General features: G+C 34.8%; 2 protein-coding genes across 6 annotated transcripts in view; one reads left to right on the top strand and one right to left on the bottom strand.

Moving 5' to 3' along the window:
- Tmtc3 (transmembrane O-mannosyltransferase targeting cadherins 3) overlaps nt 1–6,016 on the bottom strand; it is a 34,777-nt gene extending 28,761 nt beyond the window's left edge. Inside the window, exons 1-2 of the mRNA XM_090328357.1 lie at nt 5,829–6,016; nt 962–1,178 (exon numbers count right to left, since the gene is read on the bottom strand). Of these exons, the coding sequence (XP_090184483.1) occupies nt 962–1,165 (204 nt within the window). The 5' untranslated portion in view covers nt 1,166–1,178; nt 5,829–6,016. The remainder of the gene's footprint in view (nt 1–961; nt 1,179–5,828) is intronic.
- Nucleotides 6,017–6,355: 339 nt separating this feature from the next.
- Cep290 (centrosomal protein 290) overlaps nt 6,356–27,781 on the top strand; it is a 76,606-nt gene continuing 55,180 nt past the window's right edge. The window contains exons 1-22 of one of the 5 annotated variants that reach the window (XM_090328340.1): nt 6,356–6,477; nt 6,960–7,079; nt 7,241–7,318; nt 8,119–8,188; nt 8,450–8,496; nt 10,287–10,430; nt 11,188–11,241; nt 11,793–11,813; nt 11,928–12,080; nt 12,472–12,654; nt 14,285–14,374; nt 15,697–15,819; nt 16,641–16,764; nt 18,426–18,598; nt 19,374–19,536; nt 21,682–21,782; nt 21,862–21,949; nt 23,274–23,380; nt 23,551–24,324; nt 24,502–24,594; nt 25,052–25,136; nt 25,657–25,799. In XM_090328340.1, coding sequence (XP_090184466.1) covers nt 6,978–7,079; nt 7,241–7,318; nt 8,119–8,188; nt 8,450–8,496; nt 10,287–10,430; nt 11,188–11,241; nt 11,793–11,813; nt 11,928–12,080; nt 12,472–12,654; nt 14,285–14,374; nt 15,697–15,819; nt 16,641–16,764; nt 18,426–18,598; nt 19,374–19,536; nt 21,682–21,782; nt 21,862–21,949; nt 23,274–23,380; nt 23,551–24,324; nt 24,502–24,594; nt 25,052–25,136; nt 25,657–25,799 — 2,916 coding nt within the window. In that variant the 5' untranslated portion in view covers nt 6,356–6,477; nt 6,960–6,977. Of the gene's footprint in view, nt 6,478–6,959; nt 7,080–7,240; nt 7,319–8,118; nt 8,189–8,449; nt 8,497–10,286; nt 10,431–11,187; nt 11,242–11,792; nt 11,814–11,927; nt 12,081–12,471; nt 12,655–14,284; nt 14,375–15,696; nt 15,820–16,291; nt 16,440–16,640; nt 16,765–18,425; nt 18,599–19,373; nt 19,537–21,681; nt 21,783–21,861; nt 21,950–23,273; nt 23,381–23,550; nt 24,325–24,501; nt 24,595–25,051; nt 25,137–25,656; nt 25,800–27,781 lie in introns of those variants that run through there. The other 4 variants (XM_090328341.1, XM_090328342.1, XM_090328343.1 and 1 more) reach the window with 4 other exon arrangements.

The following is a 27,781-nucleotide window of genomic DNA, read 5'->3' as shown; positions in this document are numbered from 1 at the left end:
TTGTAAGACTAAAATTGGGAAATATAGGAAAGTAAAGGTTCTTATATAATAAGATGCTTATGAGTAGAAAAATCAGACCTTCGTTGTTTATTAACATCAAAATTTAGGGAATGGGGAGAGATCAACAATGATGACCGAGAAAGCAACTATAGAAATATGACATGTTATGCTTGAATAACAATGTTCAAAATCTACATAAGTATTGTAAACAAATTCATTTGACCTCAAGGTATTAGTGTCAATATATTACAGAGGTTACCATCTAAAAGCTGTATGTCACTTCCCATTTCATATGAAATTACAACTAACATTACAACCCGGTCTGTATTATAACCAAATTGGCAAAGGTTTAATCCTGAACAGTTTAATAGTGCCTTAAATGACTTTGAATTTTTAATGAACTTTTTGTTACAGAGCGGAAGTGACAATATTTGTGTATAATTATTTTTACCTTTAAAGTCCAAGCTACTCATACTGAAGGTGTATCAGAGCTGACACCAGTCAATTCCTTTGCTTGACTCACACAAGAAAAGTAATCATTTATCAAGAAACGGAATTCTATTACAACTTGTGTTCTTCTTACATTTTGGGTTTTTTTTTGTGCTTATGGTGGGGCTTGAACTCAGAGCCTGGGCACTGTATCCGATCTTTTAGCTCAAGGCTAGCATTCTACCACTCGTGCCACAGCTCCACTTCTGGCTTTTTGATAGTTAAAAGATTAGAATCTCATGAACTTTCCTGCCTGGGCTGGAAACAGGTCCTCAGATCTCAGTCTTCAGAGTAGCTAAGATTAGAAATGTGAGTCCCTAGTGCCCAGCTATACATTTGTTTTTTACATATAGGTATTTATTTTTTTTAAGTAAGCGAAGGTGTACCACAAAGGAAATAATCCAGTACTGCTATAAAGATAACTACATTTTAACTTCCTGTCTAACTAACTACAGAAAAGTTATTTACTTACCTCTGACATGGGGGTTCCCCAGAAGTCATTCTGAAATAATGTTTTTAAAGGTGTAGATGGATGCAAGTCTTTATTATCCAGTATTGCTGAAACATCATCAAAAACAAATCCACAGAACAGGCTGTTCCAATAGCAAGCAGTAACCACACAAATTATGAAGGCTACTTCTTTGAAGTTAATGTCAGCCATCTTTCCTATAAACATTTGTAGACCAAAACTGGAAAATGGGGCAACATGGAAGATAAGAAGAAATGTTACATTTAAAAAAATTTCAAGTAACTACAATATTAGTAAATAATAAAGACTATAGCTAATGCTTCCAGAAAGGCTCAATTCATATATCTCCTACATCTCACCATTAGATGACAATTTCGCCATATTTCTAACCTAAGGCAAAATTATTTCTTTTCACAGATCTTTCATAATCTTTAAAAAAATCATATTTAATTGTTAAACCTACACATGTACATAAATGGACAGTAGAATCCTTATCGATTGACATTAATCAAGCTACAAAGGAAAACAAAAACATGCAAAATAACTTCCACAGAAAGGCTCAACTCATATATCTCCAGGTGCTACTGCTTTAGAAAGGATTCAGTGAGGCAATGGTAAAGTAGAAAGGTCTATATTAACTGGAAAACTAATACACACACAAAAATGAGCTCTACAGTAAAGTTAACCATAACCCTTCTTGTGGAAGACATAATCCCCCCTTTCAAAATGAAATGAAATAAGAAAAACAAAACAAAACTGTTCCTGCCCAAATTCCCTGCAGTTGCCAATGGGTGCATTAGTTACCAAGGGACTTAACAAGAAGGAAAGTGAAGGTCTCACTTAAGAGATTGAGATCAAAAAATTTCCATTGGAGAAATGGCACAGTAGAAGCTTACTCCATTGTATGCTGTGAAAGAGGAAAAGTCTAAGCAAAAGAAAAGAAGAGTGCCAAATGGTATGAGTGACAAGACAACTGAAAAATAACAGGAAAGTTAAGAAAGTAAATTAGGAAACAGTTCACAGCTCTACTTAGGAGGGGAAGGGAAATTTGAAGCCTCCACAAAATGAGGTAGGTAAGCCTGTGTGAGAGACTGGCAGAAGTAGCTGTGGGACAAGCAAATACTCACTTGAAAGCCTTACGCCTCAGTGTGAGGACTTGGTGGACCAGTGACATCCTCATGTCACAGGTTAGAATTGGATAAGGCAATTCACTCCCCTTATACCTGATAGCTGTGTAAAGGTGCTATTGAAGAGGGCTTCTTGTTTGAGGCTACAGTACTCATGGACTAAAAAGCAGGAACAATCACAACTCAGGTATCCTGAGTCACCCAATTAGAGGGCCTGTGAGATGGTGAGAGGGTTGTGGAGAGTAAAAGGCTTTGATGTGGACAAGCTAATCAGTTAATGGTAGACTCACCTCCAGAAGTATAAGGTGAAAGGGTCACTAACCCAGCTCTATGCAATCATTATAGCAGCAAAGCATTGAGCCCTCAGGTTCTTGGCTTGAAGGCTGGTTGAAGTGGGAGGTATCAATCCCCTGGGACTTGAAAAAAGTCAAGTAACAGCTGAAGGAGTCCTGGCACATCCAGCAGTGTCTACGGAGTGATATCATCACAGAGAGAAACTTTGACATGTATGAGCTGGGACATTAAAGAAGTATCACAAACTTGGACAGTGAAGAATTGGGTCCTATTCTTCCTGACTAGGGCAAGTTTCAGGGCCCAAAGATCACTGCAGAAACAATAAGCCTGTAGATGGCAGAGTGCTCAGCACCCAGGAGCTATCTGTTGTCTGTAGGAACTTGCTGTTAGGTGGGATTCAGCTATAGGACCCTGAGATCACACAATATCCTCCAATCTCTTCTGATCTATAGGCTGACATACTGTTGAATGGAGTCTGAAAGAACTGAGATCTTCAGGCAAAGCACATGAGTCCTTCAGTTCTCTTGTACCAGTGCAGAACTCCATGCTCAGTTTGTTCTCTCCACAATCAAGCACATTTATAAGAGGACAAACTGAAAGCCACATATGTACAACTTTAAGCACAAAGCTGGTTAACCTAAAAAGAATTAATTCTGAAAGAAGACAATTTGAAGGCTAGTCTTTTGTTCTTATAATCACATCAGCTAGTTAAGTTAACCTGGGAGTCTTAAAATGGTAATCTCAGGACAAATGGAGGGCAAGACAAAATTAACAGTGGTACACTGCTTTCTAACTTTTTTTTTTGTAAAGCATGTTGCTAAGTAGCCTACACTGTCTTTGAAACTCCCAATCCTTCTATCTCAGCCTCCTGACTGACAGGTTTATAGGCATGTGTGATCATGCCTAATTTTTTATTTTAATTTTAAGTAAAATCATATACTTTGGGAGAGAATTCTGAATGTGGAAAAGGTTGCAGAAAAGACAGAAAAAATGTTATAAAAACTTCCCAAGAAAATATTAAAATGAGAAAAAAGGAGAGCTCATCTTAGGTCATATCAAAAGCTAAGTTGTGGAGTCATTTTGGGTTCTCTCCAAGAATCACTGATGAGGTTGGAGAAAAAAGGTTACACAGTGCTCAGTGGGGACATGATTCTCAAGGAGTCATTACTGTAACAGTTTTAACAAATAATTTGTTGGAGGAACTTATAGGTTTTTTTCCCTAGGCCTATATATAAGCTTATACACAAATGCATACATTCTGAGTGAGAACAATGACTAATGCATGTTTGTTTACAAAAATGGAATATCCATATATATGTACACCAAATCCAGCTGCATTTGAGATAAGGTAGTTAATAAGCTACATTATAAAAACAAAATCCAATTTCTTTGTTAAAATTGCATTCAGTGGGCTGGGAGTTTGGCCTAATGGTAGAGTGCTTGCCTGGCATGCATGAAGACCTGGGTCCAATTCCTTGGTCCCACATACACAGAAAAAAAGCTGGAAGTGGTGCTGAGGCTCAAGTGCTACAGCACTAGCATTGAGTAAGTCCAAGGACAGTGCCCTGAGCTCAAGCTGAGGACTGGCAAAAAAAAAAAAAAAAAAAAAAAAAAAAGTGTCATGTTTTAAAATTGCATGGAGTGCTTATTCTCTTTTTTTTGGTATCACTCTAACAGTACAATACTAGAACTGAATTTTATATAACTTAAAAGAATTTTTAGCCTGGAAAGTTCTCCCAGATCAGTCTCTTGAGAAATTAAAAACTTTCATCTCAATTACTGGTTTCATAATTTATATTAGTTGTTGACATAACTTACTGTATTTTATTACTATCTATAAGTTTAAAAACTCTAGCTTGCAAAGTTTGCAAAGGTTGTATTAACAGTAACTCCTACTATCGGTTCTAGTCTCCTCATGTTGAAGGAAGGCAAGTATCTGCTTGTTACACATTCATTTCAATCACTGAATGCAAGGCAAACAAACAAAAAAGTGTATTCTATACATTAGCTATTAAATTTCTAATGATCCTGCATTTCTTTAGACACTGGAAAAATAAGTTGTCATTTGCTCTTTTGGTACGTTAGTAAAAGGAATGTAATATCTAAGGATGTAAAGTGACTGGTATAAAGAACAGAATTAGTAATTATTAAAGTCAAGGCTTTTTTGTGAAGTGATTTTGGTAAGGTAAAACTATTCACAGAAACAAAAGGAGGCAGGTTCAGTCAAGTGTTTCCATAACAAGGCCATTTACAAAACTGGTACCTAAAATACTGTTTTGGAAGACTGGCTGATACAGAAATTCTGATGGAAAATAATACTACCTGGGAACTCAAAAGTACTAAATTTCATCAAGGCCATCTTCTCCAAACAACATTATGGAAAACATTGAACTTGAAAAATATGGAATTAAAATTCTTGAAGGAACAAGGTTATAAAATTAGAACATGCGAAATTTAATCAAACAGCAAGATTTGGGGAGCAAATCTTCCGTAAAATATTGGTTTCCAGAATACATGAAGTGTTAGTATGACAACCTTCCATACAGAAATATGTATTCAGATCACACAATTAAGTTAGCTTCAATTTCTTACCGGAAATGGAAAATGAGGCCAATGAAACTATTCGTTTCACTGCTGAACATTTATTAATAGAGTTCCTAACCAGTATTTGGTATAGCATTTTTTTTAAAGCAGTTAGTAAACATGACGAATGTCTTTAAAATTTATCTTCGAAAATTAGTCTGCATTTCCTAGTGAACTGTGTCGTGTTTAACCTATACACGTGTTTGTATAAGGGAATCGACCTTCAAATGGAAACATCTACTGTCAATTTCAGAAAAGAAAATTAAATTTAAAAAACTTTAAAAAAAAATTGAGAGGGGGACACTGGTCCCTCTCATTGGAAAGTCATTTTGAGTTCAAGAAAGTTACCTATTGGGGATGCATCCTATTCCAGAAAGGGCTGTGAAGCGGAGGGGGTGAGGAAACCTTGCAAGGGTTAAAAGGGTTAACACGAGGTGGGCGCCTTCACAGACACGCCCACGGGAAACAAGCAAACCATCCCGAGGGCCCTCGACCAGCACTGACCTCCTGTGCTAGAGCCTTCACTCCACCGCGCCTCCATCGCCCCCTAAGCCCGGCAGGCAGCCCGGCCGGCTACCCCGCAGGCGGGCGGGGTCGGAGGAGGCGGGGTCTTCATTTCTCACTTCTCCCCAAAACATGAATGAACTCAGTTGGCAGATTCCGACGCTCGACGAGGCTCACACTTTCCCCTCCATTCCTCGAGGGAAGTTACCGGCCCCGACGTACCTATCAGTAACCACACACCTGAAGAGAAGGTGGGGCTTCCCCACCTCCCTAAGAGCCGGGCTGGGCCTCGGGACTTCCCGAGGGCGGGAGATTCTCGGACCAGACAACTCCCCAGCCGCTGACCTTCCACCGGACCTCACCTGAGGGCAGTTCCACCGTGGACGGGGCAGTCTGGTTTAGGGGAATCTCCGGAAGAGCAGTGCGGCGAGCGACGCCCCCAAAGCCACCGTCATGGTTCCTGGCAAACCGGGCCAACCGAGCAGACGTCGGCCGTCCGCGGCGTCTCCCGCCTCTAGGTCCTTCCCACCCTCTCTGGTACGGTGGTAGCCTTTCTCACTGCATGACGGGAACGCTCTACAGGCCCTGTTCGGAGACTTCAGTTCCCGGCATGCATAACAAAAATGCAGAACTGCATTCTGGGGTTTGGAGTCCTCCTGAACGCTCATCCCGCTCCCCCCCCCCCCTCCGGGCTTTTCCCGGTTCTTAATACTGCAGTCTAGGATGCGGGCGGGGAAATCTAACCGTAAAGTATTGCCGGAGGTCGTAAAGTGTAGGCTCTCCTTGCATCCGGGATCTACAGGCGGCTTTAGCGTAGTGGTGGTGGTGATGGTTTGGGGCGGGGCGTCGCCTAGCAGCCGATGCCGCCGCCGGTTCTGCTTGTTCCGGGCCAGGCAGCGGGACCCGAAATTGGCATTGGAACCGCCTAGGGAGTGGTCAGAAGGTGCTGCCGGGCCGGCGTGGTGGTTGAGGCGGGTGCGGGGCTGCCGCTGATTGCCAGGCGTGGCCTAGGTGGGTGGATCTTGGGAGCCGGCCTCGCTCTTCTCCGGGAGCTGGTTCTTCAGAGCCGAGCGCGAGTGCAGCTGCCGGAGTTCTCCCCCCACCACCCCCCCCCGGGCCTCCCCCTTTGGCCTGTGGTCCTCCCTGCCCGCGGCCCTGGTTCCCCTACACCCCTTGACCCAGTCTTTTCTTGGCGACCTGTATTTTATAGTATCGACCGGCTCCGTTCCTGCGCCTCACAATCAGGTCATCTTCAGACTTCCAGACGCGATTCCCCCCCTCCCCCGCCCCCTCTCCCCCATCGCACCTGGCGTGTGTGTGTGTGTGTGTGTGTGTGTACGTGTGTGTACGTACGTACGTGTGCACGCGGCGCGCGGTGGGAGTTTGTAAGTGGCATGCCCGGAAGGAGTTCTTAGATTGCTTAACCCGCACAGAATGTGATGGTTCGTGCCGAGATGCCGTAATCAAGAAATTCCCACCTCGTTTTGTTACAGGAGGTGGAAGAAGTCAAGATGCCACCTTATATAAACTGGAAAGAGATCGTTAAAGTTGACCCGGATGACCTGCCTCGTCAAGAAGAACTGGCGGATAATTTGTTGATTACTTTGTCCAAGGTGCTTACATGATCCATCAATTATCTGTTAATTAATTTATATTGGTTGTCATTAATTTAAACTACTAGTAAAAAAAATCATTGAATGTTAACAACCAAAGAACGTTTATATTTGCAAAAAGATTATTAACTAGTGGCTTTTCTTTAAAAACAAAAAAACAGGTGGAAGCCAGTGAATTGAAAAATGAAAATCAAGAAAATGTGATTCATCTTTTCAGAATTACTCAGTCATTAATGAAGGTTTGTATACAGTAGGTTTTAAAAGTAATTTTAACAAGGGGAGTTGTATGTTCTTATATAAGGCCATCTCATATAAGACTCTAAAATGAGATTTCTGTAAATATGAGTTGAGATTTAATAGTGCGCTAAACGTACTCCAAAGTTCTTGGAAGAATTGTAGGGAGAAAAGAATGTGTATGTTTAAAAACAATATAAAGAGATGTATCTTGAAGCCCAGATGAAAGATACAGAAATGACAAGAATAGGTAATTGAATGTATGGGAAAAGGGAATTCCTTCGAAAGGGTAGAAAAATAGAAGACAGTGATAAGGGAATTGTAGAGCTGACAATTATCATAAAAAGTATTATAAATATGAAATGTATTTATTATTTACAATTGAGGAAACAAGTGCTGAGAGTTCAACAGGTACTGCAATAATAATAATAAATTTTAAGCCATAGTTGATAGATACAAAAAATATGCTTTAGGAAGGCAAAATGCGATATGTTATATAGGAAAAATTAGTAGAACTGTTGTTGATTAGCCATAAAGTGAAGCAGTTAGAGACCATTTTATAGTAAAATACTAACAATGGGAATATAAAACTTGGGATAAAAAAGAAAAATATTTCAAGCCATTGTAAATCTAGAAATTATAGCTCTAAATAAAATAACTTATTCAGTACAGATATTTTTTGAATATCTCAAGAACAATACATAACAGGCAATAAGGATTAGCACAGGAAATGAAACATTTTTAGTGCATGTATTTTAGTAAAGATGTATATTGAAGAAACTTTTTTTTCTCCTTTAATATTTAGATGAAAGCTCAAGAAGTAGAGCTAGCTTTGGAAGAAGTTGAAAAGGCTGGAGAAGAGCAAGCAAAATTTGGTAACACCTTGTTAAAAGCTTATTGTGGTACACTTAATACTGATGAAAATTTAGTTCATTGCATCCTATAAAGTATATACAACTTATTATGAAAGACATTTATACTACTGTATGGATCTCATATATAATACTTCTCCATTATCTTATAATTATGATGGAATTCTTTAAAAGAATTAGTTTTGTTATTTCATTGAAATTTATGTAAAAATTTGTTTCAAGATAAATCTAACCAGTTGAAATATTTGTCTTTTTTAAAAATAGAAAATCAATTAAAAACAAAAGTAATGAAACTGGAAAATGAACTGGAGGTATGTCCATTTGATTGTCTTGTGTTACTTTGAATTTTCATATTTTTCTTTTGACTAGGAAGTCATAAGGATGCCATTGTGCTTATATTTTATTTAGTATATTATGTTTATTAAATGCATAATTATGAATAGAATAAAACCAGTTAAGAGCTGAGGTAGCTGAAAGTCTAGAGACATATTATATGGATTATTAGCAATTGAGGGGGAAGAAGAGAGGCGGGAATTTGAGGGAAAAGTGACAAATTACAGTAGAAGTTTTGACAAAGCTAAGGGCAAAATAATGTATTGTTGAGATTTTTTTGAAAAGAAGAAATGTTATTGCAACGAGTGGCCACTGAAAGAAAATGAAAAGGAAGCCTACAGAAAGTGTTATGTTTACATGTTTAGTGCTTGGAAATTGAGAGATTGTACATGAGGTCATCTGCTAAAAGAGTGGAAGATGGTATAGTTAAATTTCAAGAATATTAGATAAGATGGGCCCTGGTGGCTCATGACTATAATACTAATCAGGAAGTTGAGAGCTCAGGAACAGCGCCCAGGCCCAGAGTTAAAGCCCCATGACCCACAAAAACAAAACAAAACAAAAAATTTGAAGTGGTGGCTAGAATCATCACTGAGATTGGGACAAGGCAGGAGAGAATTTAAGGAATCTAGGGTCCTTTTGCTTAAAGGCAGGTACAGTGGCAGAAGGCAGTTCATGCTAAGGCATAGCACACTGTAGGAATGGCAGTATAGTGAACTGTAAAAATAAGCCAGCTGCTGGTGGCTGCCATCTGTAATCCTAGTTAATCTGCAAGCTGAGATCTGAGGATATTATTTCAAAACCCACCTGGGCTGAAAAGTCCATGACTCTTAACTTCAATTAGATACAAAACAAACAAACGTGGGAGTGGATCTTTGTCCTAAGTGGTAAAGAGCTACCCTTGAGCAAAAACATCCAAGGACTGTGCCCAGGCGCTGAGTTCAAGCCACAGAACTGACACCAAGATATGAAAATTAAAAAAAATAAAGGCTAGAATGAAAGTGCATGTAGGAATTGCTTAGACTAATTTTCAATAAATTTTAAGAAGTGACTGAACAGTTGGTGGCTTGCTGCTAACAGGACTTGAAATCAGGGCTTGGGTTCTGAGCTATTTTGGTAAAGACTAATGCTCTACAACTTTGAGCCACAGCTTCCAGTTTTCTAGTGGTTAATTTTATATAAGAATCTTACAGACTTTCCTGCACAAGCTGGCCCGTGATCCTCAGCCTCCTGAGTAGTTAGGATTACATGCATGAGCCACTACCCCCAGTTGGAAATGGAATATTTGTTGAGGTTACAGTCAATTGTCAATTCTTTGTGGCTCCACAGAGGTTCAGAAAAGCTTAAACTATTGTCATCTCCTAAATTAAAACTTAAGCCACATTAAAAAGAAAAAGAGGTCCTTAATTGGAATACACACACACACACACACACACACACACATTCATTTTGACAGTTCTGGGGCTTGAGCTCAGGGCCTGAGTATTGGCCTTGGGCTTTCTCAAGGCTAGCGCTCTACCAGTTGAGCCACAGCACCACTTCCAGCTTTTCCTATGTATGTGGTACCAAGGAATTGAACCCTGGTCTTCATGCATGCTAGTCAAGTGCCCTACCACTAGGCCAAACTCCCGGCCCAAATGGATAATATGTTAATCATCTATTGTTAGAACATAATAAAAATTTAAAGTCCAGACGATTATCTGCTGTTGATATGTTTGATTTTTCCAATATGATGGAGTTAATTCTGTTTTGGGTTTATTGGTTTAAGATGGCTCAGCAGTCGGCAGGTGGCCGGGACACTCGGTTTTTACGAGATGAAATTTGTCAACTTGAAAAGCAATTGGAACAAAAAGATAGGGAATTAGAGGACATGGAAAAGGAGTTGGACAAGGAAAAGAAAGTGAATGAACAAGTAAGGCATGTTTTTTTTTTTAACGAGTCTTCACTGTTCAAATAAACATATAACATGTCAGATACTGCTGTTTGTAATCACTGGCTATCTTTACATGCCATAGTTGAAGAATGATGTACATCTATTTGAGACTTTGATATTTTGTCTTTGAAAGATAGTGGATTGAATATTTCTAGCAGATGCTAATTGAGTATTTGTTCTTTACATATATGAGTAAAGTAGAATACTTTATATTATAAATATAATGTATTTGTATACATTATGTTATACAGCTATATACATATATTATATAGCTACTGATGAAGCTAGTTCACAATTTCCTACAAGTTTTATAAACTAGGGACATGTACCTGTTCCTGTCTGACTTGAGGTTGCTTCATTTAACCATTGTTAAATGATTATACTGCCTTTGAAGTCAATGCTTTCTTTGAGGTAAGGTTACATGACATTTAGGAACAGGAAGATGTAATCTTGAACAAAAACCAAAAAAAAAAGCATTCTGATTTTTGGAGGAAATATAGTAGTTTTTGTGGTTTTATCCTTTGTTTAGCTTTTGGTATGTGTACTTAAAAAAGAAAAGTTTTTAAGTAGCCTGCTTTATCCTTTTTAAAAATTTGTCTCTGTCTTAGTTTGACTAGAAGTCTGTAGTAAAAAGTCCTCTATTGGAAAGGATTTAGAATTAAATCATCAAATGAAAACCTGAGTTTATGTTGAGTTATTGCTGAATTTTATTTTATTTATTTTTTCAATACTTTAGTTGGCTCTTCGAAATGAGGAAGCAGAAAATGAAAACAGCAAATTAAGAAGAGAGGTTGGTAAAAATTTTTAGTGGTTGTAGTGGTTCAACAAACATACTTGTTTTTAAAAAAAAGTTAGCTTACAGAACTTGAGATGGAACCTTCTAAGTGATATTTTTAAAGTGGATTATTTCATGGTGGCCATGATATTGTATAGTCCTTTCTTAGATCCATGTGGGTTAACCTCGCTTTCTTTTGTCTAAGAGATTCTCTGCTGTCTTATTACTTGAGTATAAGCACTGGATTTCTGTTTTAATTGTTCTTTCTTACACAACATTCTTTTAAAATTTTTGTTTCTCATGAATTCTTATAAACACTATTATTTGTTTCTTCTAAGCCAAATAATGTTTGGGCACTGTTATTCCTGAAAGGAATTTCTTTAACCTAATCAAATTGTTCTTTGTTTTGGTTGGTAATTAATATTCTTATTTTCTTTAGTTATTCAAAATGAATACTTATACCTCTAAAATTCTTTATTTTTGCTTTCTTTAATGTCTAGCTATTATTTTTAATTGTGTATTGCCTTTCTGATTTCTAATTACTCTTTTCCTGTCCTTTTCTGGAGAACAAACGTCTAAAGAAAAAGGTGAGGCTTTAATGTGGAACTTGGAGAATTTAAGATGCATTTTGAATACACTATTTAGAAGATATAGTTTGTAATTTTGGACAGCTTTTAATTTACTTCTTTTTGGACTATCAGAATGAACAACTACGTCAGGATATTATTGACTACCAGAAACAAATAGATTCACATAAAGAGTCACTTTTATCAAGAAGAGGTGAAGACAGTGAGTATCGATCACAGTTATCGAAAAAGAACTATGAACTTGTTCAATATCTGGATGAGATTCAGGTACGATGAATAAAGTCATTTGAGAGCAATAATTTTTATAAAAATTAATAGAATTATATACTATCGTGAAAAAATGTTAATAGTACAAAATTAACATTTAGCCCTCTATATAAATGCTTTATTATAGATCTGCCCCTGTGTAATTGTACAATGTGAAGTAAATTATATGTTGGAAGTTATATTTCTTCATTCATTATTATAACTGCCTATTCTGGAGATTAAGAACACTTACAGTTTTTGGTACAATTTTTGTGATGCAGTTAACCCTAAAGGTCTATAAACAATTTTCTTTTTCCCCATGCACACTTACACTTTTATTTTCTTTTAATTTAGCTTAACTACAGGTACTTTACAAAAGTATTTTTAATCATTATGTCTTTAACATTTTTAGACCTTAACAGAAGCTAACGAGAAGATTGAAGTTCAGAATCAAGAAATGAGAAAAAATCTAGAAGAGTCTGTACAGGAAATGGAGAAGATGACTGATGAGTACAATAGAATGAAAGCTATTGTGCATCAGACAGATAACATAGTGGACCAACTGAAAAAAGAAAATGATCATTATAGACTTCAAGTAAGACTTACCCTTAGTAAGATTGACTTATGCAGACATCATACTATTTCATTACTATGTGAAACTGGAAATAGTTAAATTTTTCTAAGATGTGAGTTTTGTTTCTGTTGAGACAGTAATATATTGCCTTTTTATATATGCTCCTCAAAAAACTCCTTGGCCAGGCTCTGGTGGTTCATTTTCAAACTTCTAGCTACTGAGAAGTCTTGAGTTCTAAGGCTCCCAGAGACTCTCTGACCACTAAAAAGAGCAAAACAGGGATAGTCCCCAGGCTCTGAGTTCAAGACTCTGGACCAGCACAAAACGGCAAAAAAGCCATCTTGGTCCATAGATGATACTTGAGGGAATGTGTAGACTGTAGTCCTCCAAAGCTTATGGTTATGGGGAATTTTCAGGCTGGTGAAATGGCTTGAAGTAAAGAGTATTTGCCCAGCAAGTATAAGGCATTTAGGTCCAAACTCAGTAGTGAATAAAAGATGTGAGAATTTTCTAGAAAAGCTACCTATAATTTTCTCTTAAAAGACGTGTGTCTTAAAATAAATGAAGTATAAAATATTAGATATTAGATTACTTGGGATTAAACCTGTTAAAAGGTAGACTAATACTTAGGTATAATTCTTATACTAATGAAAGCAGTTATGCAAGTATAGGTTCAGTATTCCTTATTTAAAATGTTTGAGACTACAAGTGTTTCAGGTTTTGAATTTTTTCAGATTTTATATTTACAAATGTATAATGATGTATCTTGGGGATAAATTCCAATATATGTATATCTGATACATATACATACATCTATCATATATGATATGATATGCTGTATGATATATCAGATATGTATATAATAGATATGGTTATAAAAATTATCTGAAATACTTTTAGTGTGCCAACTTCTCAACTGAGCTCTACCATAGGAGATGTCATAGAGATGTGGTGTCATGTCAGCATAGAAAAGGGTCCAAATATTAGACCATTTCAGATTTTGTATTTCAGTTGGTATTTTTTTTAACCACTCCAGGCCTTGGACTCAGGGCCTGAGCACTGACCTTGGGCTTTCTCAAGGCTAAGAGCTCCACTTGAGCCACAGCACCACTTCTGGCTTTTTCTATGTATGTGATACCCAGGTCTTCACGCATGGTAGGCAAGTACTCTTACCACTAGGCCAAATTCCTGGCCCTTCAATTGATATTCTGATTGCTTAAACATACAGGTGCCATTAAATGTCATATTTATGTACTTACTTATTTATTTGTTTATTGTGGTAGGTTGTAGGGCTTAAACTCAGGGTTTGGGTACTGTTTCTTAGCTCAAGTCTGGCACTCTACCACGTAAACCACAGCACCACTTTTGGCTAATTGGAGATAAAGAGTCTCATGGGGACAGAATTTTCTGCCCAGTCTGGCTTTGAACCATAATCCTCAGATCTCAGCCTCCTGAGTAGCTAGGATTACAGGCATAAGCCACCAGCACCTGGCTTACATGTCACTTTTAACAGCATGACTATTACACTAATAAATAAGATATGTATTGTAATGTATCTGTAAATATATATGTTTATATTTCTATATATATATATTTGTAAAACATATTTTATCGATTTCTATCCATTCTTGTACTGATTGTTGCCTTTTAGGTACAAGAGCTCACAGATCTTCTGAAAGCAAAAAGTGAAGAAGATGATCCAGTCATGGTTGCTGTCAATGCCAAAGTAGAGGAGTGGAAGGTGATTTTCTTCTTTTTTTTTTTTTGCCAGTCGTGGGCTTGAGCTCAGGGCCTGAGCACTGTCCTTGGACTTTCTCAAAGTTAGAGCTCTACCACTTGAGCCTCAGCACCACTTCTGGCTTTTTCCTATGTATGTGGTACCGAGGAATCGAACCCGGGTCTTTGTGCATGCTAGGCAAGCATTCTACCACTAGGCCAAACTCCCGGCCCCCCTTTCTTTTTTTATATATGAGATTTAAACCTTACCTTGTATAAAATTATAAAAGAACTTACACTATTTGGTAACATTATTATTATTATTATTATATTCATAAAGATCTGTACTGTGCTTTGTAGTTCCCCAGCTCATTTTTCATTGAATGGGCCACTCAAATCAATAGTAATTAGAAATGATGTCAAGGAAAGACCTATCAAAATCACTTCTCATTCTCTTCACCATACTTCAATGCCAATTACACAGTCTTTCCATATCATAAGCTGAGGTTATAATGAATACATATTTGAAAAACGTCTTTGGTTATGGAATAATTTTTTTATGATGCCAGGATTTGAACTCAGGACCTTGTGTTTACTATGCAGGCATTTAGCCACTTGAACTGTACCTTCAAACCTTGTGCCTTTATTATATTTTGAATAGGATCTTGGCTTTTTTGCTCAGTTAATTCTGAATAGCAGTCCTAATAATTATGCTTGTAGCTAGGATGAGAGGCCTGTGGCACCTAAATTTTTACTGTTGATTGGGTCTTACTAACCTCTTGCCCAGGCTGGCCTTCAACTGTGATCCTGCTGATCTCAGCCTTTTAAGTCACTAGGTATATAGACATGAACCGCAGGATTTGGCTCTGAATAATGTTGCTTCAGATGCTGTCCTTTGTAAACTTGTCTAGTAGGTAAATCTAAATTTTTTTGTTGGTTTGCAGTTGGTTATGATGAGGAATCTTAAATATCTTTCAGTTGGATTCAATAAATTTTAAGGGACAGAAAACAAATATTTTAAACCAGTGTGTATGGTAACCACTCAACTCAGCTGTTTTGACATGTATAAGTGAATGAGCAATTCTGTTTTCTTTATCAAAGATTGGCTTCTAAAAAAATAAAATATAAAGTATATTTTTAAATGATTTCTTATTTGAGCTTCAGGTCACACATATAGAATGAATGAAATTGTAGTGGTAGCTGCTAATACTTTCTTGCTGAAAATAACTGTTTTCTGTACTTTTTTTAAATGTAAAAGATATAGTATATAATGATATATATGGTGTCATTTATCATAAATGAGGAAACTTATTTTCCTTTTTATAAGAGATGTTTTGTTATTTCCAGCTAATTTTGTCTTCTAAAGATGATGAAATTATTGAATATCAACAAATGTTACATAATCTGAGAGAGAAGCTTAAAAATGCTCAGCTTGATGCTGATAAGAGTAACATTATGGCTCTAAAACAGGTAAACCTCAAAATTTATCTAATAGTTTTATTAAAGTTAGAAACCTAAATTGTCTTACTATATTATTTGTATTTAATTTTGTAGCACCTACAATTAGGCATATAATGCAGTATAGTAATTTTTCATACTGACACCATGAAAATAAATTAGATAATTTAGATGAGGGTTAGATTGAAAAATATAAATATTTTGTATCTTTTCCATTATTGTTGTAAATAATCATACATCGTTTTGGTCAGGAATTGTTCCATAAGATATTTCTAAAAATGTTTATAATTTACAATTTCTTACTACTCTTATTAAATTTTGTTATATTTTAATCCTGAAGTACTTTACATAGTATAAAACTAAAAGGTATGGTTATAATTTGAATATGCTACCTACTTATTTCATTTTCAGTGAAAATAATATTTATAAAGGAGCCACACTTTCATCATCTATAAAGAATGAAATTTGGGAAGTGTTTAGAGAATATAAGCAGTTACAAGGAACAGTATTTCTGAAAGAAGTGCTTAAGGTATAGAAGATATATTAAACAAAATAGCAAGCACAGGGAAAAACACAGACAAAATTGTCAAAAGATAGAATTGGATGGTGATGAAGAAGGCAATGTATGAGAAGTAAGTTCTGGAATTCCTGTTTGCCAAATTGTTGGTCATTGTGTTTATCTTGAAGTGTAGATGACGTACATAAGAAGCATAGTTTTACCATTATTAAAATTATATCCATAATCTTATTGGAAAGATAAGTTACTTTTTATTTTCATTTTAAAATGTTTATATTTATGAAAGGAAATCTGCAATATTTACAATATTTTATAGGGTATACAGGAACGAGACAATCAAATTAAGATGCTCACTGAACAAGTTGAACAATATACTAAAGAAATGGAAAAAAATACATATCTTATTGAAGATTTGAAAATTGAGCTGCAGAGGAACAAAGGTAATTTCTTCTATGTTTTGTAAGTATTTGAAGCTAATTTTATAAAGTTAGTTGTTAAGAGATGTTTATTATTTTTATATTTTATTTATTTTTATATTTTCTACTTTTTTTAATATTGTTGGATATATGTACAGTTACAGGTAGTAGGTACAAATTCTATTGCAGTTGTCAACTAGGTGCCAGTGGCTAACACCTGTAATCCTAGCTAAAGAGGTTAAGGTCTGAGCATCATGATTCAAAGCCAGTTTGTGAGACTCGTATCTCCAATTAACTACTACCATGCCAAAAGTGGAGCTCAAAGTGGTAGAGCATGCCTTGAATGAAAAAGCTGAGGAATAGTATCCAGGCTCTGAGTTTGAACCCCAGGACTAGGACAGGAAAAAAAAAAAAGTCTAATGCCATTATATATATTATTCTCTGAATTTTAATATATTTTAAAAATTGAAGGACCTTAACTTTTATACATATAGTACTAGTGCTTAATTTAATGATTTTTTAAAAACCAACGTTTTGTCCCTTTGATAAAAAATGACCTTAAATATTCTTAGTAAATTGGATCTCTATAATTTTGATTAGTATATCAGCATTGCAGATGATTTTCAGAAGAAATTTAACATGTCAGCATTTGAATTAATTTTATTCCTAATCAATATCACATTGTATTCTTCTTACACTAAGCTTTATCATGAGGACTACATCACAAATGTCAAGATAGAGTTAGAGGGAAAACAAAAATTATATACTAAATTGTCTAATGTGGAGGGTTAATTGGAAGAGAAGAGAGACTAGATACTGGGAACAGCTCAGCCTCTTTCATACCTAAGTTATTGGCTATATCTTATCTAATCCAATGTCTAGTGCAAGTCCAATGTACATATTTTAGACAACATTTATTTATCTGTCAATGAATTTTTACAGTGATTGGAATATTATTGGAATATTTTGGGTTTGGCATTAATTTAGCAAGTTGAGATGTGTAAGGACTTAGGAAAAATCTTTTTCAGCTAAGTTAAATTTAGCTGTAAGAAACAGAAAAAGCATTTGAGAGTGATTTAAAGCAAGATAGAAGCTAGCCTTTCTGGGATATAAAAAAGTCAAAAATTAAGTTCAGACTCAGTATCATTGCTGTACCTAGTCAGAACCTGTGTTTCAAGGCATGCTGTTCACCCTATCTCAACATGAAGTTTCCATTTCTAGTCTGAAGCACAGTGAATTCCAGTCTTTTTATTGATATTTTGAGTAGCAAGATGGAGGAGACTAATAATGAAAAGCAAGATTCACATACATTTGTCCTTAAAAAGCATTTCCTGAAATTCATATATGGCCTCTATATTGTAACTTGTTAGTTATTTGAACACATCTAGCTGCTGGAGTATGAGCAGAACTTTAGTTTATATTTCCAATGGTTATTTGTCCAGCCAAAATCACTGCCACAATGATCAATTTTTGTTTGGTAGTATTTTGCAACCTTTATCATTCATACTCCTTTAGTTAAGGTTCATTTTACTTCATTTTTATTAACCAAAATGCTTTTATTTTGCAGATATGAAACTCCAACCTGAGTGGAGTTCTTTTTACTGTTGTGTCATTTATCCTGCTCCATATTAGGATCATTGATGTAGAGTAAAAATTAATTCATGATTTTTGTTTTTACTCTTTAGGTGCTTCAACTCTTTCTCAGCAAAATCACTATATGAAAATACAGTCAAAACTCCAAATTTTAGAAGAGAAAACTAAGGAGGCTGAAAGAACAGCTGAACTGGCTGAGGCGGATGCAAAGGAAAAAGATAAAGAACTGGTTGAGGCCCTAAAGCGATTAAAAGATTATGAGTCAGTAAGTGATTTTATCTTGTCAGTCAAGGAGCTTAGAATTACTTTTGCCACTCACAAATCATTTGGTCTCTTATTACGTTGCATTTGAACACCATTTGGCAATATCTTTCAGTAAAGGTGGTCTTAATTTATGTTAAGCTATTAAAAATTATGAGCATTTATTTACTTTTTTTGTCAGGAGCTTTATTTTAAAACTTCTGGTCAACGCATTTTTGCCCCAATAAGCACTTTTAGTAAAGCAGCACAAATATAGTCTTCTTTGTCTATGATGCTGTCTACATAGATGTGACATCACTGGCTGCTGTGATAAAACTGATGATAGAGATAGTTCTGTCACCTGCTGTGCCCACTCAGGTTACCTTGTGCTTTTTATTCTACTTAATATTAGTCAATCAACTATATTCTGTTGGTATTCCTGATTCATTTTGAATATATTCTGGTATTCTGTTAAGTGTTGTACATACGATATTCTCAGTTGTTTTGCCATTTGAATGTTGTTCTAAGTTTCAGCTATTCTATATTCTATTATTGCTGCTACTGCTCCTGGATTTGGCTTATAAAAGTACAATAAAAGCCCCCATCAGTATGTAAAAAAGTTGTTTTTAAGTATCAGCTTTACATTTTTTAACAGCTTGCATATTCTTATTTTATGCATTATAGGTATGTGAACATTTCCCCTTATATAATTTTTTTAAAAATCATGAATTTAATTTATCGGATTAAGTGAATTATTTATCTAGTCATGGTATATTTAGATTATATTGGGTTTTTTTCAGGGAGTATATGGCTTAGGAGATGCAGTTGTTGAAATAAAGAACTGTAAAAACCAAATTAAAATAAGAGACCGAGAAATTGAAGTATTAACTAAGGAAATCAATAAGCTTGAGTTGAAAATCAGTGATTTCCTTGATGAAAATGAAGCACTGAGAGAACGTATGGGTAAGCTGTACTTAAAGATTTGTAGTATTTTTCAACTCTAGTTTTTTTTCTTTTTAGAATTCTTTTTTTTATTGTAATGTATAGAGGGGTTACAGTTATATTTGCCAAATAGTAGGTGTACTACTACTCACACATTGATACCCCTCCTCATGTTTTAGTCCCATTTTCTTCCCCACCCCCTCCCAATCATCTTGTTTCCCCTTCTTCCCTTTCCTATTTCAAATAGACAAATAAATGTATATGCAATATTCCAGGTAACAAAGTCAGATACAGTAACAATATGAGATTAACCAAAGGGCAAAAAAAGAGAAATAATATAGTACATTAAGAACAACAATCACACAAGATAAATCTCTTATTTCCATATCCTGGAGATCCTTTCATTTAGCCCCATCAACTCTAGTTTTCAAGTTATTCATATTTACTTTTGGTTTGTTTATATTTTGTTCTTTTGTCTTTGTTTTGTTTTGTTCGTGTTTTTTTTTACATTTTTTTACATTGTTCCTTTCTGTGATTGTGATGGAACATAGAGTCTTGCTTGTGCTAGGCCAACACTTCTCTTTTATTTTGCTTTGTTTTCTTAATATCAATAATTGCTTGTTTAAAAAGTAAAAGTCCATTTTGTTAATAGTAGGTATGAGAAGTTAATCTTTCATTTTTATTTCTCCCAGAGGATCTATATGACTCACTTTGCAAAAGATTCATTCCAGAGTAATTCATAAAGGCACTTTTAATACTGTTTAAACCTCTTAAGACTTTTTAAGTACTTGGTTTTTACAATGGATATGCTTACATTTTACTTTCTTGAATATTTTAAGAGTTATATTGATTCTAAGAAGTAAGTTATAACTATGTCTTGAGAACTTACATAGTAATTTCAATAGTTCATTACTTAAAACTACTAATATGAATGCTGGATTATAATTATCCAATCTAATTTGCTTCTTTAAAATGAAAATACATATAATTATTAATTTAGTTAGGTTTGGTAAATGCTACTTAACACTTTCTTAGAATTAAAAGATTATTTGTAAAAGATTCTCCCTGGAGAAAGAAAAATTAAATATTCCATATAAAATATTTTCACATAGTGCCTAACTAAAACCTCAAATAATTTATGTTCACAATTGTTAAGGTCCTGGTTTATAACTACTCTGCTTCATCTAGTTGCTAAGCAATAGCCTATTCAGGCAAGACTGGGACTATCAGCTTTGTAATGCTAATATATTCCATATTGATTTTTTTTGACCACATAAATCTTTAATGAGTTGTAACAGTTGAGATAACAATTTGCATGGGTGTTCATAAATGAGCATTTTCAGACTTAGCAATTTAATATTCCAGTTGTATTTTTGGCACAAATCATTTGTGTATTCAGTGATAGTGTGCTATCTGTTGCCCCTGGTGAAATTTTAAAAATGTGGTATAATAGACCACAAGCTTATACTTGAAAACTTAAGATGATCACTAGTGTTCATATTGATTTTGATGGAAACTGCTGTGGCAGGTACTTCTCTAAACTCTATATTTAGATTAATTTCATTTTACTCTTGGTAAGCCAAAATAAATTTTTAAATGCAGTACTACTTCTGTGACTTAGCTACAAATTGCAAGTTGCAATAACTTAATATGCTAAGTTCATTATACAATAGCTCAACATGGAGAAGATAGAGGTTCTGTGAGGATTACTGTTATGGTAAAATTATGATAAATTCTGATAAAATTTAGTTTAGGTTTAGTACAGATTATCTAGAAAATTCACTATTATTTCATAAAAAGTATTTACTTCAGTGATATTGGCTTAATTGAATTACCACTTTTACTTGATGGTATACAAAGGTTGTTCAGTTTATTTGTATGTTTTTAAGTTTTATTTTCTGGTCGGTCATGGGACTGGAACTTTGGGCCTGGGCTTTGTCCCTGAGTTCTTCAGATCAAGGATACCTCTCTACCCCTTGAACCATAGCATCACTTCCAGTTCTCTGGTGGTTAATTGGAGATAAGAGTCTTATGGACTTTAGTGTCAGAGCTGGCTTTGAACTGCGATCCTCAGATCTCAGCCCCCCGAGTAGCTAGGATTACTGGCCTGATCCACCCCATGTCTGGCTATTTTTAATTTTTTAATTGTGTTGTTTTCTATTTTAGGCCTTGAACCGAAGACATTGATTGATTTAACTGAATTTAGAAATAGTAAACACTTAAAACAGCAGCAATACAGAGCTGAAAACCAGATTCTTTTGAAAGAGGCAAGTGTGGTGCTCAATTTGTTATATTTTAGTTGGACTAAAGAGAAATACTAATAATTCTAATACTAATACTTTGCAGATTGAAAGTCTGGAAGAAGAACGACTTGATCTGAAAAGAAAAATTCGTCAAATGGCTCAAGAAAGAGGAAAAAGAATTGCAAACTTAGGTATAGTCAATTATTTTATACCTTTAAAAGAATCATTAAAAATAAATTGTCTCTTCTATTAATCACAATAAAAGAAAAAAATGAATTGTCTTGATCTTAGATTTTCTATATTTCAAAGATGCTTTTTTATTTTCCAATGGTGATAGAGCTACAAGGTCACTAAATGAAAAGTATGTTGTATGAATGTATTTGGGTTGAATCAGAAGTCTTAAACATGAATCTTAAACCCAAATTTTATAGCTAGAGATTTTTTATGGGATTAGTTTCTTAATTTGTGTAAACCTCACTATGTTATGATTAATCATAAAACTTGACAACTTTTTAATATATGTTCCTCTTATTATGCTCCTTTTCCTTAAGGGGTATTCATTGAAACCTTTAGTAAGTAAAAATCACGTTTTATTGAATTCACATTATGTTTTAAATTGTTTATCTTGGTACAATGGAAATTGTTAGTTAAGTTTGATAAAATCATTGCAGCACTATTTTTGTCAGAGGATAATAGTGATAGATTGTTTTTAAGTTAGATCAAGTCCACTAGTGTACCTAGGAATAAGTGAGATTTAAGCCTTAGGGTCTTTTGACATATCACATGTTTTCTAGCTGAGTGAAGCTATAATTTATTAGTATAATCAGCAATGTATATATAATTCTTGATTCTTTTTTTTTGGCCAGTCCTAGGACTTGAACTCAGAGTTCAAGTCCTTGGACACTTTTTTTTTTTTTTTTTTTTTTTTTTGCCAGTCCTGAGCTCAGGGCCTGAGCACTGTCCTTGGACTTTCTCAAGGCTAGAGCTCTACCACTTGAGCCTCAGCACCACTTCCGGTTTTTTCTATGTATGTGGTACCGAGGAATCGAACCCGTGTCTTCATGCATGCTAGGCAAGCACTTTAACCACTAGGCCAAACTTCCGGCCCCTAATTCCTGATTCTTTAATTTCTATTTTTGTTCTTGCTAATTAGGAGTTTAAACACATGATAGACAAAGAATAATATAGAAGATGAAAGTAAACTTAGTTTTCTCATTTTCTAATAGCTGGGGGGGGGTGGAGGGAAGGGTAATGGGGACCAAGACATGTGAAAGGGTATCAATATATGTGAATTAATGCACCTTCTACCTGGCAAATATCATGTAACCCTTTTATTAATTACAATAAAAATATATATATATATATATATATATATATATATATATATATATAAAGAAGCTGTTGATGGAGAAGAGAAGCCGGGCTAAAATTGGTTCTAGTTTCAAAGAATGAAATCATTGGAATAAAGGCAAAATATTGTTAGCTTTTTAATTTGTTCATTTTTTGACATTATAGGATTAACAATCGAGGACCTGAAATTAACTGAAAGCTTTACTCAAGAGGGCACAGGAGATAGAAAATTGAACTTTGTGAACCTTAGTATGAGTGAAGCACAATCAAAGGTAAACAGCAAAGTACAGTTATAGCAAAGAGAGAGAAAAGAAATGTCACCAGTGCTTTCATTTCTTCTCCCAGTATCTCATTTTGGACATTTGCTCTTTTATAGTCGCTTGCTTAAATAACCTGTTGATACAAAGATTGATTAATAAGACATTATTTACTCTGAATACAGATTGAGAGTTCAGATAAAATAGAGCTGCTGCATAGGAGACCGTCAATCAGTATTCTACCATCAGATCAGAATGAGACAGAGGAGAACGTGACCATACAATCATTATCAAGAATGTTGCCTGAAATTCATCCTAGTGTAGAAAGTGATATGGATCCTTTTGTCTCTCTAACCAGACATTCTTCATCTGTGGAAGTAAAAGAAAATAATTCAACTTCAGAGACTATTACAATAAGAGAGATTTTTAAAGCACCATGTCTACAATCTTTAAGAAATCTAGAATCATTAGTCAGTACCTTCAGTAGAGGGAGCAATGAAGATATAAATGACTACTTAAGTTCTCTTTCTAATGAGTGTATGAGGAAGCTGTCTGTAAGCCATCCAGCACTAGAGAAAACTAGCTTCCTGCAGACAAGCACTTCATCTTTTCAAGCTTCACCAACAGCTTCAGAGTTAATGCAGAAGTTATCACTTAGGCAGAAGTCTGAAGTGTTTTGTCAACAAATCTATGACTATAGCGATGACTTCATTAAATTACAAGTAGCAGCATCAGAAGATGAACAGGTCCAATTCCCAAAACAATATATTGCCCTCAGTTTGAAAGAAGATAATAGACAAAGTAAAGCATTTTTACAGGCTGAGAATTTGAAAAATAAGCTTGAAATTAATCGCTCAGATTCTGTGCCTACTGCTGCACAGTTGAAATTCCCTCAGATAGATCCACTTGAAAATCTTATAGAACAGCTACGGAGAGAACTAGTATTTCTTAGATCTCAGGTGAGCTTTCCTCAAAATTATATTCCTTGGATAACTTTCATGACATTGCTAACAAAATTCTATAACAATTGTGAATTTTTTATTTACTAATAATTTATACACATTCTATCAAAAATCTAACAGTGAAATCTATGTGATATGAACTCAACTTGGCTAATATATTAAATATTTCTTTAGAATGAAGTCATAGCACAGGATTTATTGATCAAAGAAGCACAGAATAGAGATGCAGAAATAGAGCTTGAACGTCATAGAATTCATGTGGAACAGGTAGTGTAAATATAGACTTTAACAGAAATGATGGTGATACCTTAATTGTATTTCTTTGCCTTTTGCTAGGGGCTGAGGAGATGGAAGGGAGATCACCATCTCTTTTGGCCTGTAGATTCTATTTTTTATATCTATTTTTTATATGCCCAATTTCTGGCATGTTGCAGTTTAATTTACAATTGTTTTTTGTAATTTAAAACCTCGAGGGGCTGGGAGCTTAGCCCAGTGGTAGAGTGTGTAGCATGCACAAAGCCCTGGGTTTGTTTCCTTGGCAGCACATACTCAGACAAAAAGCGCTATCCTTGAGCAAAGTATCCAAGGACAGTGCCCAGGCCCTGAGTTCAAGTCCCAGGATTGGGAAAAAACAAAGCAACAACAACAACAAAAAGCAACAAAAAAACCTCGAAACTTGTGATATTTTGTAAAACATCAGTTTTGTTCTCTTTGTTTTGTTCAGAATGAATTGCTTTCCAGAGAACTAATCGAAAAGGAAAGAGATTTAGAAAGAAGTAAGACAGTAATAGCTAAATTTCAGAAAAAGTGTAAGTTTCTATTATTTTTCTATACCTGATTTTCTTATACTAAAGATTTTAGGTCTAAAAAAACTGTAATACTTTTTCTTTTGTCTCATCTATTTATCTTTAATTATCTCTATAATAAATAGCACTTTTTCTCTGCCACTCATTTTATGGATTTGTCTTGTTATTTTTACTTTCTAAGAACCATCTTAATTCTAATTTTTGTGACCTCAGTCTAGTATTTTAAATTATCTAACCAAAATGAAGTTAGAAAACAAGTGTTTCATATAAAGCTTATTTAAGGTAGCGGCATGGTTGTTATTTTCTAGCTGTGTGTTAGGAATATTTATAAATGTACGTGACTTAAATGTCTGTCAGGTAACTCAACTATTCTTGTTTTGGTTTGTATTTGAAGTTTTTTGTTTATTTAAATTTGCATTTTCACAGTGTATTTTTTCAGTGAAATATTTGTCATGTGTTTGTTGCAATAACTTAAATTGTGGAAAAGTTCTAGTCATTCAATGAGTACAAAATATAATTACAGTAAAAGAATTATTTGAAGAAAATAAGCAACTTGAAACAGGTATGAAAGAAATACTACAAGCTATAAAAGAAATGCAGAAGGATCCTGATATTAAAGGAGGAGAAACATCTCTAATTATCCCTAGTCTTGAAAGACTAGTTAATGTAAGTTACTTTTATCATGGTAATTTGTATCCTTGACTACCTCTTGACTGTCTTCCAAGATGATGTTCCATTACACATTAGTCTCTGATTTTTTGATGCATTGAGTCAGTTGAACTTTTAATATCGCTTTATATTTGATTTTTACCAGTTTTCTACCAGTTTGTACTACCAAGGTTATTTGTATGGTTGTTTGTGTATTGTTTGAGGCTTACTGAGCATCTTGAATCTATTCACTTATGTTCTGTTCACTTATGTTCTGTTTTTCACCATTATTACTTCAATTTTTTATAGCCCTCTTTATAGTATAGTATTCCATTTTATGTGCGGTTTGTTATTAGCTCATAGGTTCTTAGGCTCTGTTTAGTTTCTGCTCTCTGATCTTTTCTTCCTCCAGTTAGGTAGTTGCTATTGATTTGACTTAAAGTTCATTCTCACTTTATTCTGTCTTCAATATTCTGGTTCAAAGATCTGCTTTCAATCAGTCAGTATTTTTGTTTGTTTGTTTAGTTTGTTTTGTTTTTGTCATTCATGGTGCTTGAACTAGAGGTCTGAGCTGTCACTGAGCTTTTTCACTCAAGCTTGTACACTACCGCTTTGAGCCACAGGACCACTTCTGGTTTTCTGGTGGTTAACTGGAGATAAAAATCTCACAGACTTTCCTACCTTGGATGGCTTTGTACTACAATTATCAGATTTCAGCCTCCTGAGAGCAGCTAGGATTACAAGTATGAGCAATCAGCCTGCAGCTCATCAGTTGTTTTTAACACATAGTTCAGAGCTCTTTTAGGATAGCTCTTCTCATTGAGATTTTCCAAACAAGATGCTTTGGTTTTATTATACCAAAGACAAAATAAAGTCCCTGTAACTAAAGCTGTCTTTAAAGTAAAAATGACAGAGTTGAGCTTAATGATCCTGTTTTCTGGTCTTCAAAATTCTGCCTAACTTTGTTAATTTTCTAGACTCTTTTGTTTCTTTATTCCTTTTATATTTGTGAGAGGTTGATCTCTTATGACACAAACCTAAATATTTATTTTAAATATTTAAAGGCTTATTGCCAGAGGAAAGATTTTAGCCATATGAAATTTAAGAGTTCCACAGTATTAATAAGTGTTCATTGTTGGTGCTGGTGGCCCACACTTATAATTCTAGCTATTCAGGAGGCTGAGATCTGAGGATTGAGGTTCAGTACCAACCTAGGCACTAAAATCTGTGAGACTTTTCTCCATTTAACCACCAGAAAACCAGAAGTGGTGCTGTGGCTCCAGTGGTAGAATGCTAGCCTTGAGCTGAACAGCTCAGGAACAGCACCCATGCCCAGAGTTCAAGTCCCATACCAACCAAAAATTAAATGTTTATTATTTAAGCCTGAATACAATAAACATTTTATATTACTGCCTAAATGTTTCTTTATCTGATTATATTTAGTAAAAGTTATTAAACTATTTCCCAAATTACTTCTTCTTTAAGTAGAACTATTCTTATTCATTGAATTATATTTTGAAAATTTAAGTAGTTAAATTATTTCTGTGGCACTATAATTATTAGCAGAAAATACAATAACACTGGGACCCTAAAACCTTTCTGAGGCCAGAAAATTATTTGATAAAATTTATGCAAACTGTACAGTTTACTTCTGTTTATTTTTTCTGAAGTTCCAAGTTTTACACACACACACACACACACACACACACACATCTACACTAAGTACATGATGGTTTGTGGTATATTTATGTATGCTATTGTTGGAGAATTATGGCCAGTAAATCCATTCTGATAGTATTTTAATTTTTGATGTATTATTTTTCCCATTCATTATGCTTGTATAATACTTTGCTATCATATTTAGTTTTTACCATGACCAATTGTGTGGAAAGGAAGGAATGAAACCACACTTAACTGATTGCAGAAGCTATTATTTTCTTTAGACTTTTAATTCAGATGCTATGGTTTAATTTCAACTACATAAAACTCTGTGAAATGGG

Source organism: Megascapheus bottae, chromosome 2 (genome assembly GCF_031878675.1).
Source record: "Megascapheus bottae isolate mThoBot1 chromosome 2, mThoBot2.hap1, whole genome shotgun sequence".
NCBI lineage: Eukaryota > Metazoa > Chordata > Mammalia > Rodentia > Geomyidae > Megascapheus > Megascapheus bottae.
This window is presented reverse-complemented; position numbering and strand designations above follow the sequence as displayed.